This window comes from Cebus imitator, unplaced genomic scaffold (genome assembly GCF_001604975.1).
Source record: "Cebus imitator isolate Cc_AM_T3 unplaced genomic scaffold, Cebus_imitator-1.0 Scaffold51, whole genome shotgun sequence".
NCBI lineage: Eukaryota > Metazoa > Chordata > Mammalia > Primates > Cebidae > Cebus > Cebus imitator.
In genome coordinates this window covers 9629558-9643084 of record NW_016107366.1, presented here as the reverse complement: position 1 = coordinate 9643084, position 13527 = coordinate 9629558, and the positions used below count along the sequence as shown (strand labels likewise).

The following is a 13527-nucleotide window of genomic DNA, read 5'->3' as shown; positions in this document are numbered from 1 at the left end:
CGGAGGTTGCGGTGAGCCGAGATCACGCCATTGCACCCCAGCCTGGGTAACATGAGTGAAACTACGTCCCAAAAAAAAAAAAAAAAAAAAAAAGCTGAGGAAATCTCTTCAAAGGCAATGCACATACAGAGAGAGAGAGAGAGAAGAAAGAGAGGTTAAATCTGAGAGAAATATAGGAGAAAAAGATGACCAATCTAGGAGGTCTACCATCTAATGAACAGAAATCCAGAGAGAACAGAAAATATTGAGAGGAAGATATTATCAGAGAAATAACAGAGGAAAATTTCCTCAACTAAAGAAGTACTCGAATCTCCAGGTTAAAAAAGTCCTAGAGTACTAATAGAATTAATGACAAAAGTCCCACAACAGACATATCTTGTGAAATTTCAAGTAATCAAAAGATTAACAGAATATTCCTCAATACTTTCAGAAAGGAAAAAACAAGTCATCTACAAAAGAATTGGAATCAAACTCAAACTGGCATCAGACTTCTCACTAGCAACATACTAGAGACAATGTAATAATAACTGCAAAAGTTCTGAGAATGTGAATTTGAACTTAGAAATCTACCTTCAGCTAAACCATCAATCAAGTATGAGGGCAGAATAAAGGCACTTTTAAGACATGCAAGGACTCAGATTGTATACACCTCCAACATACCCACTGTTTAGGAAATTACCTGATAATTTACTCCAGCAAAATAAGAAAACCAAGAAAGAAGAAGACATGGGATCTAGGAAACAGGGGATCCAACCCAGGAGGGCAGCGAAGGGAAGTCCCAGGCTGAGAGCTGTACAGTAGACCTAAAGAGCAACCACTCCAGACTGCAGCAGCAGGAGGAAGGGCTCTAGGAGGGATGTCTTTGTTGGGGAAGTGGGGAGAAGGAAATGGACTCCAGGCAACAGGCAGTAAGACTGAGAGGCTAGATAAACCTGAGGATATGAAGGCTCATCATTCTTTTGTAAGGATAAAGAAAGGCAATTAGAAAGTCCAAGAAAAATAAAAAGCCATATAAGAAAGATATGATCTAAGTATGAAGCAAACTAAAATGTGCTATGATTTTAAGTCGTTGATAGAATGTAAGAAAAGAGAAACCACTTCACCTGGACACTAGGAACATTTTGTGTGTGTGTGTGTGTCTCAAACAGGGTCTTGCTCTATTGCCCAGGTTGGAGTGCAGTGGCACGATCTCAGCTCACTGCAACCTCTGCTTCCTGGGTTCAAGAGATTCTTGTACCTCTTGAGCAGCTGGGCATACAGGTCCTTTAAAGAGATCATTTTATAAGGATCAGTAAGAAAAAAAAAAAAAATAGGTCATTTAAAAAAATGTTCCTGGGTGGGCATGGTGGCTCACTCCCGTAATCCAGCACTTTGGGAGGCCAAAGCTGGTGGATCACTTGAAGTCAGGAGTTCGAGACCAGCCTAGCCAATGCGGTAAAAGGCGTCTCTACTAAAAATGCAAAAAATTAGCTAGGCATGGTAGTGCGCACCTGTAATACCAGCTACTTGGGAGGCTGAGGCAGGAGAATTGCTTGAACCTGACAGGCAGAGGTTGCAGTGAGCCGAGATCGCACCGCTGCACTCCAGCCTGGGTGATAGACCAAGACCCAAGACTCCATCTCAAAAATAAATAAATAAAGAGGTCTAAGACTGTAACTCTGTAACTATAGAGAAGAAATATCATCTACAGGCTGGGTGCGGTGGCTTACACCTGTAATCCCAGCACTTCGGGAGTCCGAGGCGGGTGGTTCACAAGGTCAAGAGATCGAGACCATCCTGGCCAACATGGCGAAACACCGTCTTTACTAAAAATACAAAAATTAGCAGAGCGTGGTGGCGTGCGCCTGTAGTCCCAGCTACTCAGGAGGCTGAAGCAGAATTGCTTGAACCTGAGAGGCAGAGGTTGCGGTGAGCCGAGATCATGACACTGCACTCCAGCCTGGCAACAGAGTGAGACTCCTTCTCAAAAAAAAAAAAAGAAAAAAGAAATATCATCCACACATATTACTGGGCCCTGCAGTGAACTATATTTTCATACACATCATCATATCAAAGCCCCACTTACTTTTTATTTTCAGAATTAGGCTTAGACAAAGAATGGAAGGCTTAAATGTGGTTACATTTAAGCAGGAGAATGTGAATATAAGCTTGACAATATGAAAGTGAAAATACAGCTGCCAGGAAGTGAAAAGAGGAAGAGGGAAGGAAAAGTGGTTGGGTAGGGTGCCTAATATTCTTGTCTTACATAAAAAAGATTCAAGATATTGACTATTGCTGATGGAAAAAAAAAGTAGAGGCATACTTATACTATTGACAAAAATAACCAATAGAAAATTAAAAATATTAAAAGCTATCAGTTACTGCGAACAGCAACAATGGGATGGTGAGCCAAATCATCTGTCACTGCAGGGAATCAAATATACTTGCATATGTGTGTATGTGATATGTTTGTATATGCATAGAACAATTGTTTCCAGGATATTCAAGAAATCAAAAACATTGATGATTACCTCTTAGAAAGGAAACTGGGTGGCTGGGAGGCAGCAGTCAACGGGAGACTTTTTCACAGTACACTCTTTTAAGCCTTCTCAATTTTAACTATGTAAACCTATTACCCAATTTTAAAAAATGGCCAATAAATAAATTTTAAAAAAGAAAAAACAGGCCAGGCGCGGTGGCTCATGCCTGTAATCCCAGTCCTTTGGGAGGCTGAAGCGGGCGAATCACCTGGGGTCAGGAGTTTGAGACCAGCCAGGCCAACATGGTGAAGACCCATCTCTACTAAAAATATAAAAATTAGCCAGACATGGTGGTGCACACCTTTAGTCCCAGCTACTTGGGAGACTGAGGCAGGAGAATCATTTACAAAAAAAAAAACAACAACAAAAAACAAAACAAAACAAAAAAACCAACCCAGAAAGTTAAAAAAAAAAGAAAAAGAGATAGCTATTGAAGAGTGGGACTAAAAATCTGGAGGGCGGGGTTGGAGGTTAATGTTTTTCTATTTATTTATTTTTAGAGCCAGGGTCTCACTCTGTTGTCCAGGCTGAAGTCCACTGGTGTGATTATGGCTCACTTTGGCCTCAAACTCCCCAGCTAAAGCGATCTTCTCACTTCAGCTTCCCAAGTCACCGAGATCACAGGCATGAGCTACGTGCCCAGCAACGGTTTTCATTATAAGCTTTTTAGCACTACTGGATTTAATTTTTTACAATATGATTATATTTGGCCAATTAATAAATTAAATAAAAAATAAAGCATATGTGGACATTGGGTGTTATCTGTACCCAGGGAGAAGAGATTCACCAGGCAGTAACCATAAACTGTCAAATTAAGGGAACACTTTTTTTTTTTTTTTTTTTTTTGAGATGGAGTTTCACTCTTGTTGCCCAGGCTGGAGTGCAATGGCACCATCTTGGCTCACTGCAACCTCCGCCTCCCAGGTTCAAGTGATTCTCCTGCCTCAACCTCCTGAGTTGCTGGGATTACAGGCATGCACCACCATGCCTGGCTAATTTCGTATTTTTAGTAGAGATGGTGTTTCTCCAGGTCGGTCAGGCTGGTCTCAAAACTCCTGACCTCAGGTGATCTGCCCACCTCTGTCTCCTAAAGTGCTGGGGTTACAGGCGTGAGCTACTGCGCCAGGTCTAAGGCAGCTCTTAAGTACCAACCAGTACAACCCTTTTGAAGGGTAATTTGTTAATATCTACAGAGAATGTAAAGGAATACATTTTTTGGTTTAGTAATTCTTGGGAATCTACTGAGCAGAAATATTGGATACATATGCAAAGACATACACAAAAAAGTGTTTCCTGACTCATTCTTATGAGTAAGGAAAAGCTAGGAACAACTTAAAAGTCTGCCAATAGAAGACAGATAAATTGTGAAAATTCTGTAACATGTAATACTATGAGGCCATTGAAAAAATGAGGCAGCTGGGTGTGGTGGCGCATGCCTATAGTCCCATCTACTTAGGAGGCTGAGGTGGGAGGATCACTTGAGCTAGGGAGTTCTAGGCTATAATGTGCTATGCCGGTGAGGTGCTTGCATCAAAGTTCAGCATCCACATGGTGACCTCCTGGGAGTGGGGGACCACATGGTTGCCTAAGGAGGGAATAAACTGGCCCAGGTTAGAACTAGAACAGGTCAAAACTCCTGTGTTGATCAGTAGTGGGAACAGACCTGTTAATAGCCACTGCACGCCAGCCTGGACAATACAGCAAGACCCTCATCTCTAAGATAAAATAAAATGATGAGACAGACCCGTACGTATTGCCATAGAAAAATATCCAAGTTATGTGGTTAAGTGAAAAGTACGGTAAATTGTACATCATGCATAGCATAATACTATTTTTGTTTTTTAGAAAATTGCATGTGATCAGGCATGGTAGTTCATGCCTGTGATCCCAACACTTTGGGAGGATGAGGTGGGAGATCGCTTGAGGTCAGGAGTTTTGAGACTAGCCTGGCCAACATGGTTAAACCCCATCTCTACTAAAAATACAAAAAGTAGCTAGGCGTGGTGGTGGACACCTGTAATCCCAATTACTTTGGAGGCTGAGGCAGAAGAACTGCTTGAACTCAGGAGGCAGAGGTTGTAGTGAGCCGAGATAGCACCACTGCACTCCAGCCTGGGTGACACAAGACTCTGTCTCAAAAACAAACAAACAAACAAACAAACCCTGCATGTGTATGTACTTGCACAGAAAATATTTCAGAAAATATGCTGCCAGTAATGGATTTCTGGGGGAATAAGGCTATATGGGATTTTCTTTTTCCAGGTTAAAAGGTTCTGTAAAGTTTAATGTTTTTATAAGACACACATGTCACTTTTTTTTTTTGAGACAGGACCTCACTCCAGTTGCCCAGGATAGAGTGCAGTGGCACGATTTTAGCCGATTGTACCCAAGCTCAGGTGATTCTCCCACCTCAGCTTCCTAAGTAGCTGGAACTACAGGCATGCATCACCACACCTGGCTAGTTTTTTTGTGTTTTTAGTGGACAGGGTTTTGCCATATTGCCCAGGCTGGTCTCAAACCCCTGGACTCAAGCAATCTGCCCGCCTCAGCCTCCCAAAGTGTTGGGATTACAGGTTTGTGCTACCTTGCCTGGCCATGTGTCCCTCTTATAATTAAAAAGTAGATATAATTGATGCAAGTGTGACAGGGCTCCCATGCCAGTGCGTTTTTGGTCATGCAGAGTAGAAAGGGAGAGGTGCCAGCTTTGAAGCTTCCCAGAGACCAAGATTGACCCAGCTTGAGGAATTCTGTGAACCAGAAAACCTGGGGGTTGGGAAATGACTGTAAATGCTCACGCAGCCAGAAGCAGCCAGATCCAACACCTCACCAAAGCTTTCCCTGATGCAAGGCCAGAAAGGAGCAGTCCTAGGCACGTCCCTGACACACACTCTCCATCCTCAACCATCTGGGGTCTGGTGAGATGGAAAAAGAGAGCAAAAACAGACACAAAGACATACACACATGCATATGCAGACACACTCACATGCTTCATGCATAGACACCCCTACAGAGACATGCAACCGTGCAGCTGTTTGCAGGCACACAGACTCGGGGAGATACCAAGAGATTACACAAACACTTAGATACACAAAGAGAGACACAGAGAAAGGAAAGAACCAGAGAGAGAGGAAAGGAAGAGCGAGGGAGACAAACCCCATGCATTCTCTCTTGGGAATGTTCCTTTGGGACATATATGTAGATATGAGTCCCATTCTGACCTCCCCCATAGTGAGGGCTGGGTAAATTATGCCACCTCAGTTTCTTCTGCAAAAAAAGGCTAACTATCCTGACCTCAGTGGATGTCATCAGACAATGTGAGAGGATGTTGCTGCCTGCCTCTGATCTTCCAGATCATAGGCCTGGTGAGCCAGCCATGGTCAGGGCCGAGGTGAGGGGCCAGGTGCTGGGCAATGAGGGGTGAAGTGAGGGGTACTCACGGATAGCAGAGGAACAGGAGGTTCAGGAAGGAGTAGGTCCTGAAGAGGTGGATGAGGGATCGGCACAGACTCCAGCCTGTTGCCGTGAGAACGGTGAAGCGGGTGAGGAACAGCAGGATGGAGCGAAAGAGGGAGACCTTCCCCCTCTGAGAAGCCTGGGTCAGGGCAAGATAGGACGGGATGGGGCCTTGGATGGAGGCCGAAGGGACTGTGCCCAAATCCCACCCAGCATGACCTGTGATCCCACCCAGGGAGAGGTGGCACAGCAGGCTGGGCAGAACCTGGCAAGGTAAATCCTGCTCTTTGATGCCCAGTAAACTCCAAGAGTTGATGGGATATAACTAATGTTCCTCGACCAAGTACAACGGGATTCCCAAGGAAATACCCCAAGGCTGAAGGGTTGGGCATGTCTCCTTAGCATCCCCAGGGGAAAAGGGGAATCCCAAAGTCCCTGGCCGGCCTCTAGGACCCAATCACCTCCTTCACGATGGACCCAATGAAGCGGCGGCCCAGAACGATGGTGGTCACCATTAGCAAGTTGAAGTCGATCAGGTGGAAGTTCTGTCAGGGGGCAGAGGCCTGGGGGTCATGTGGGCCCCTGGCCCATACATAGGCTTTTTTCATACCCACCTCCCCCTGCCCATTTGTTTCCACAGAGACTGTCCCCATTCTCTGACCTTCATCGGCCTCCACCTGAGCCAGGCCAGGAAATTACCTAGAGGAGTAGAACAGGACCCCGAGAAAGGAAGTGGGACAGTCCCTGGGGATAAGAGAGTGGTATGTGAGCCCTCTTGCTCTACTCACCCATGGCCCTGTCCCTATACTGTTTCTGCACTGAGTCTTTACTCCCCTTGAAACACTCATGCATGCCCGTGGTTCACCTACACTACTGGATTAAGACTCTGAGCTCCTGGCCAGGTGTGATGGCTCATGCCTGTAATCCCAGCACTTTGGGAGGCTGAGGCAGGTGGATCACTTGAGGTTAGGATTTGGAGACTACTCTGACCAACATAGTGAAATCCCGCCTCTACTAAAAATACAAAAATAGCTGGACTCGTGGTGGCATATACCTGCAATCCCAGCTACTCAGGAAGCTGAGGCAGGAGAATCGCTTGAACTCAGGAGGCAGAGGTTGCAGTGAGCCAAGATTGTGCCATTGCACTCCAGCCTGGGCAGTAACAGCGAAACTCCATCTCCAAAAAAAAAAAAAAGACTCTAAGCTCCTTCAGGCAAAATCTGTGTCAGATTCCTCTCCAATACAATTACAGTGCCCTATGTGGTACTAAACACACTAGGAGTATTCAGTGAATCATCGGTTTCCAGTTCCTTCAGCACCTTCCATGTTCAGCATGGAGACAAGTGCACAGTGGTGCTTGGTAGGCTATGCTAAATTGAAACCAAAAGAACACACACACACACACACACACACCCCGCCCCTTGTTGGGTACCTACCAGGGAGGTGTGGGAGGGCGGGTGGGAAGGTGGATACCACCACACTGTCTTGTAGATGTTGATGTAGTGGACAAAGAGCGCTATGAGCTGGCAGAAGAAGAGCTGCAACTCAAACAGAATGCTGGCCTGGACTGGCAGCTCAGGGATCTTGCAGTGCTGTAGAGGCACAACCGTTTGGGTGGCCAGAGGGGGGCTGGAGAGGCCTGTTCCAGAACTGCTCCTGGCAGTGGAGAGGGAAAAACATCAGGAGCTGACCTGAGAACCCTAACAAGAAGAGCTTCTGAGGCAAAGGATTGTGGGGTAAGATCAGAAAAGCAGGTCATGACAAAGACAGAGTCTTCCTAATGCTGCTTTTCAGACAAAGGGACCTGACAAAGCCTTTTCCTATCCCTAATCTTATTCAGGTCTTCCAAAACCCCCTAGGAGAGAAAGAATTATTAGGTCCATCTTACAGAAGAGGAAGAAGAGGCCCAGAGAGGGGAGGCAACTTGCCCAAACCATCAGCAAATCTGGAGCAGAACTGTCGTTAGAATCCGGGCTTTCGGATTTATTCTACCATGTCCCACTGCATCTGTCCATGTGATCACCCTCAACTGAGCTCCCTCTGGGTTTTTTCTGCTGCTTACTCCGCTCTAAGCCCCCACTGGCAACTAGGATATCACATCTTAGAATCTAGAGAGCCCTGTCCACACTGTTGCTGTGAGGCCACAGTGAGGGGCTAGTCAGAGAGGTGGTTTACCTGGTACGGGAACGAACACTGGTCACTGATGCGCTGGAAGTATGGCTTCCACTAGAGCCCCCTGAGGATCCTGGCTCACAGAGCGGATTTCGACAGTAAGATGTCCTGTTGGGACCTCTTCGTCCTCCTGTGGGGCTCAACATAAAATACAGCCTCAAGCCAGGGGGCATATATCAAGGATAACAACAATGATACTGGTTACCAGTCACCTAGTATCCCATTTTTTCATTTAATCCTCACTGAGACCTATGATCTGGCCCCTTCTTATATCTTCAACTTCATCCCCTATCATTCTTTACCTCACACCCACACTCTACCCCCAGCCCCATGCTCTAAACATCTTGATCTTTCTTTCCTCAGCAAGCAAGCTCATTGTTACCTCTTGCGCTTGCTATATCCTAACTGGAAAGTCCTTCCCTGACTGCCATTTCAGACTTTTTAAAAAATATATATATTTTATTGCACTTTAGGTTCTGGGGTCCATGTGCAGAACATGCAGGACTGTTGCATAAGTGCCATTTCTGACATTTTGAAGAAGCTCTCCCCATCACTCTCTCTGCAATTTCTATTCTTTTTTTTCCACCACAATTCACTCTCTGAAATTACCTTACTCATGTGTTAACATGCTTATTGCTTGTCTGTTCCACTACAATGGAAGGTCAATTAGGTCAGTTACCTACTCTTTTTCACTGCTATATCCCCTACCACAGTGCCCAGCAAGTATATGTTGATGAGTGAATTAACCCAGCAAGGTAGGTTTTTCACACATTAGAAAACTCAGCTTACACTGTGTTACAGTATCGTGGCTGGGTCTTGTGGTCTCAGCTCTGGTACACACTGGGGCCCATTCAGACATAAGTTTCTGGAGGCCTATAACTATGAGTAACTTTGGAACATCTTTTTCCTCCAGGGCCCCATAATTCAGCTCAATAGACATCCTGGTATCTCATGAGCAGGACACAGGGCCTGAATAAAGGGTCAGGATATGGCTGGGAGAATGCTGTGGTTGTGGACCAAAAACTTGGACCTACTAGGCTGAGCAGTCTAGACCAAGCTCCCATGTACCACTATGCACAAAGTTCTGCACAAAGTGGCACCTAAAAAAGTCACAGCCTGGCTGGGCGTGGTGGCTTACGCCTGTTCTCAGCACTTTGGGAAGCCGAGGTGGGAGGATCGCTTCAGGCCAGGAGTTGGAGACCAGCCTGGGCAACATGGCAGAACCCCGTCTCTATTAAAAATATATACATACACACATATATATTTTTAAAGTTTTATATATGTATTTTAAAAGTTACAACCTGTTCAAACCTCTTCACAGTAACACAGCAGCCTCCATTCACATACATCCCTGCCCATAGCATCTCAGTTAGGAAGCGTTTCCCACACTTTGGAGCCAATTTTGGGCCTGGATGTATGCCCAAAATTAAAAACCTCCACGAGTCTCTAAAAAGTAGCTGGCGGGGAGCTCTGCCCTCCACAAACCCCCAAACCAGAAGCTCTGTTCATACGCTACTATACTTGGCTTAGAAAATCCCACACAAACACCTTTAGTCCAGAAGATGTGCCCACACCCACTCTCCTGTCTTTAGAAGCTCTGCACCCACATAAAGCCCCTCAGCCCAGAAGCTCCGCCTACACACAACTGTCAGCCGAGAAACCCCGCCCCAGAACAAGCCAATAAAAGTCCTCTCAGCCCAGAAGCCCCACTCTAGAATAGGCTCCCTGAGTCGGAAGTCTTCTCGCCCCACCACCCCCAGAGTAAGCCCCTCCAGCCCAGAAGCTCCGCCTGCACTAGAGTCCCAAGCCCAGAAGCTCCGCCCTTAGCGCTGAAGCCACGCCCACTGGTAAGTCCCGCCTCCCCAACCCCGACCAGCGAGTTCTCACCAAAGCCCAAGCCCTCACAGGCCTTCGTCTTAAAAGCCCCGCCCACCACCCCAATGTCCCGCCCCCACAAGAGGCCCAACCCCGCAAAACGACAGGAGGGGGCGGGATCCCGTTTGCGCCCGCATCCCCTCCCCCTCCCGTCGCCGGGCTTCTGTCCGCGTGGGGCAGCAATTAGCAGCCTGGCCATCCTAACCCGCGCACCCGCTCGTTGCCGGGCCGAGCCTGAGCCTCTCTGCTCACCCATCTCCTCCCCCCGGCGCTCGCCGCTTCGCCGCCGCAGCTCCTACGGGCAATATGTCGGAGGCGACGGCGGCCGAGAGAGGACTAACCGCCGCAGCCCAGTCCCGGGTATCAGCCGCGCGCTCCCGCCGCGCCGCTACATTTGCATACAAGGCGGGCTGGAAGCTGGCGCGCGCCTCTTAAAGGGCCCTCCCGGACAAAGGCGGTGCTGGGATGCTCTTTGTCTCGAGGTCCCCTACGCCCTTCCTGCAGCTGCTGCTGAAGAGACTCAAGAGGGAGGGGAACGGAACCCACCTCCTGCTCTTCCCGTGCGTGTCTTCTCCCAGCATCTCAAGGTCCGGGGCGGCGGCGGGTGGGGGAGGGTTCGGAGCCGCCTCTCTGATTCCCTGGAGATGGACCAGATCCCTGAGCGGCCGGCGGGCACCTCCAGCCCAGCCCCACGTCGCACTTCATCCTTCTCTTAGGCCTCCCTGCGCTTTGGTCCACCCCAGTCAAAACCCAGGAGTCATTTCCCCCTCTCCCTCGGCCCTCACATCCGATAATTGCCTTAGTCTTTGTGAGCCTACGTCCTAAATATTTCTCACATTTGACGCTACTCTCCATTCTCATTGTCAACACCGTGGTTCAAATCCTGACTCTGCCGTTTCCCAGCCTTGAAATCTTGTTTTTTACGGTTTACAATGAGGCTCTTGATACTCACAGTGTAGGTTTCGGTCCGGGTTAAATGAGATAGTGCAGGCAGAACCGAGTCTTTTTTTTTTTTTTTTTTTTAGACAGTCTTGCTCTGTCGTCCATGCTGGAGTGCAGTGGAGTGCTCGGCTCACTGCAACCTCTGCCTCCCTGGTTCAGGGAATTCTCCTGCCTCAGCCTCCCAAGTAGCTGAGACTACAGGCGCACGCCACCACACCCGGCTAATTTTTGTATTTTTAGTACAGACGGGGTTTCACCGTGTTAGCCAGGATGGTCTCGATCTCCTGACCTTGTGATCCGCCCGCCTCAGCCTCCCAAAGTGCTGGGATTACAAGGCGTGAGCCACCGCGCCCGGCCCCGAGTCTGTTTTAGTCGGTGTTAGTCGTCATGATGTTTCGAGAAGCATTCGCTAAATGAGCTACATTTATTGTCATTAGGATTTCTTTCCTCACAAGACCTATAAGCAGTTTTAGTCAACTTGTAGCTCCATTGCTTAACACAGTGCTTGGCATCTATTAGTATTCAATTAATTGAATGAATTAGTAGATATTTCATTAATAGCCAGTACAGAGCTTAAGTGGGAGGAGGTAGGAACAAAATTGGTAAATTCTGTAGTATGTTAGAAAGGAATGATTGGTGTGGAGGAAAAACAGGAAAGGGGGATGGGGTTTTAAATAGGGCAGGCAGAGTAGGCTTCAGAGTTGACTTGAGTAAACACATGAAGGAAATGAGTGAGTCAGTTGTGAGATTTCTGGAGAAAGGGGGCATTCCAGGCAGAGGGAATAGTGCAAGGGCCCTCAGACAAGAGGGTGTATTTGTTTATTTATTTTATTTTATTTTTTTGAGGTGGAGGCTCACTCTGTTGCCCAGGCTTGAGTACGGTGGAGCAATCTTGGCTTACTGCAGCCTCCACTTCCTGGGTTCAAACAATTCTGCCTCAGTCTCCCACATAGGTGAGATTACAGGCATGTGCCACCATGGCCAGCTAATTTTTGTTTGTTTGTTTTTTGTTTTGAGACTGAAGTCTCCTCTCTGTTGCCCAGGCTGGAGTGCAGTGGTGCAATCTTGGCTAACTGCAACCTCCACCTCCTGGGTTCAAGGATTTCTTCTGCCTCAGCCTCCCAAGTAGTTGGGAATACAGGTGCCTGCCACCATGCCCGGCCAAGAGGCAGGTATTTGTACTTTTTATGAGGCGGGATTTCACCATGTTGGCCTGGCTGGTCTCGAACTCCTGACTTCAAATGATCCACCCACTTCAGCCTCCCAAAATGCTGGCGGTGCGCCACCGTGCCTGGCCTAATTTTTGTATTTTTTAGTAGAGACTGGGTTTCATCTTGTTGGCCAGGCTGATCTTGAACTCCTGACCTCAAGTGACCCACCCACCTTGGCCTCCCAAAGTGCTGGGATTACAGGCATGAGCCACTGTGCCCAGCCAAGAGGGTGGGTTTAAGAAATAACAAGGAGCCCAGTGTGGCATAGGTATAGATATAAGAGTAGGACATGAGAAGCGATAGATCATTTAGGGCTGTGTGGCTTTTACTTTGAATGAGATGCAGAGCTACTGGGTGGTGAGAATAAACTGCCAGGGGCACGAGGGTGGAAGCAGGGAGACCGGGCAGAAGGCTGTGGCAATGATCTTAGCAAGAGATGTTGATGGTTTGCACAAGGTTGGGGGAGATGGTGAGACATGGTTGAATTCTGGATTTGAAGGTAAAGTCTGCAGGATCTGTTGGGATGACTGTGGTGGCTCATGCTGTAATGTCAGCACTTTGGGAGGCTGAGGTGAGGAGATTGCTTGAGCCCAGGAGTTCAAGACCAGCCTGGGCAACAAAGTGAGACCCTGTCTCTACAAAAAAAAAATTTTAAATGAGCCAGGTGTGGTGGCGTGTGCCTCTAGTCCCAGCTACTTGGGAGGCTGAGGTGTGAGGATCACTTCAGTCCTGGGAAGTTGAGGCTTCCGTGAGCCATGATAGTGCCCCTGAACTTCAGCCTGGGCAATGTAGCAAGACCCCATCTCAAAAAGAAAAAACAGGACCTGTTGACAAAATGGATAGGAGTGTGTAAGAGAAAAGGATGACTCCAAGGTTTTTAGCCTGCACAAATGGAAATATGGAGTCCGATTCAATAGATGTATATTTTTAAATTATGACAGATTTTACACCAAGTCAATCTTTCCCTTCAAGGGGAAAAGTGGCCCAGGGGTGGAAAATGACTATCCCTGGCTCAACAAGTAAAGAAGAAACCAGGACTGGGATTTCTTTTTATCATCCATAGAAATTCTGATAGAGGCTGAGTAAAGTGGCCCATGCCTGTAATCTCAACACTGTGGGAGACTGAGGTGGGAGGTTCACTTGAGCCCAGGAATTTGAGACCAGCCTGGGCAACATAGGGAGCCCCTGTCTCTACAAAAAATTATCCAGGCATGGTGGGTGCCTGCCTGTAGTCCTAGTTATTAGGGAGGCTAAGGGGAAATAAATCACTTGAGCCCAGGAGTTTGAGATGACAGTGAGACAATTGCACCACTGCATTCATCTTGGGTGACAGAATATGACCCTGTTTCAAAAAA

The 13527-nt window shown here is 47.4% G+C and overlaps 1 protein-coding gene across 1 annotated transcript in view; it reads right to left on the bottom strand.

Annotated features, from left to right (window-relative positions):
• The window catches only part of TMEM39B (transmembrane protein 39B), a 38763-nt gene that overhangs the window by 18159 nt on the left and 7077 nt on the right, over positions 1–13527 (bottom strand). The window contains exons 3-7 of the mRNA XM_037738209.1: positions 10566–10731; positions 8148–8274; positions 7409–7628; positions 6434–6517; positions 5957–6111 (exon numbers count right to left, since the gene is read on the bottom strand). Coding sequence (XP_037594137.1) covers positions 5957–6111; positions 6434–6517; positions 7409–7628; positions 8148–8274; positions 10566–10731 — 752 coding nt within the window. The remainder of the gene's footprint in view (positions 1–5956; positions 6112–6433; positions 6518–7408; positions 7629–8147; positions 8275–10565; positions 10732–13527) is intronic.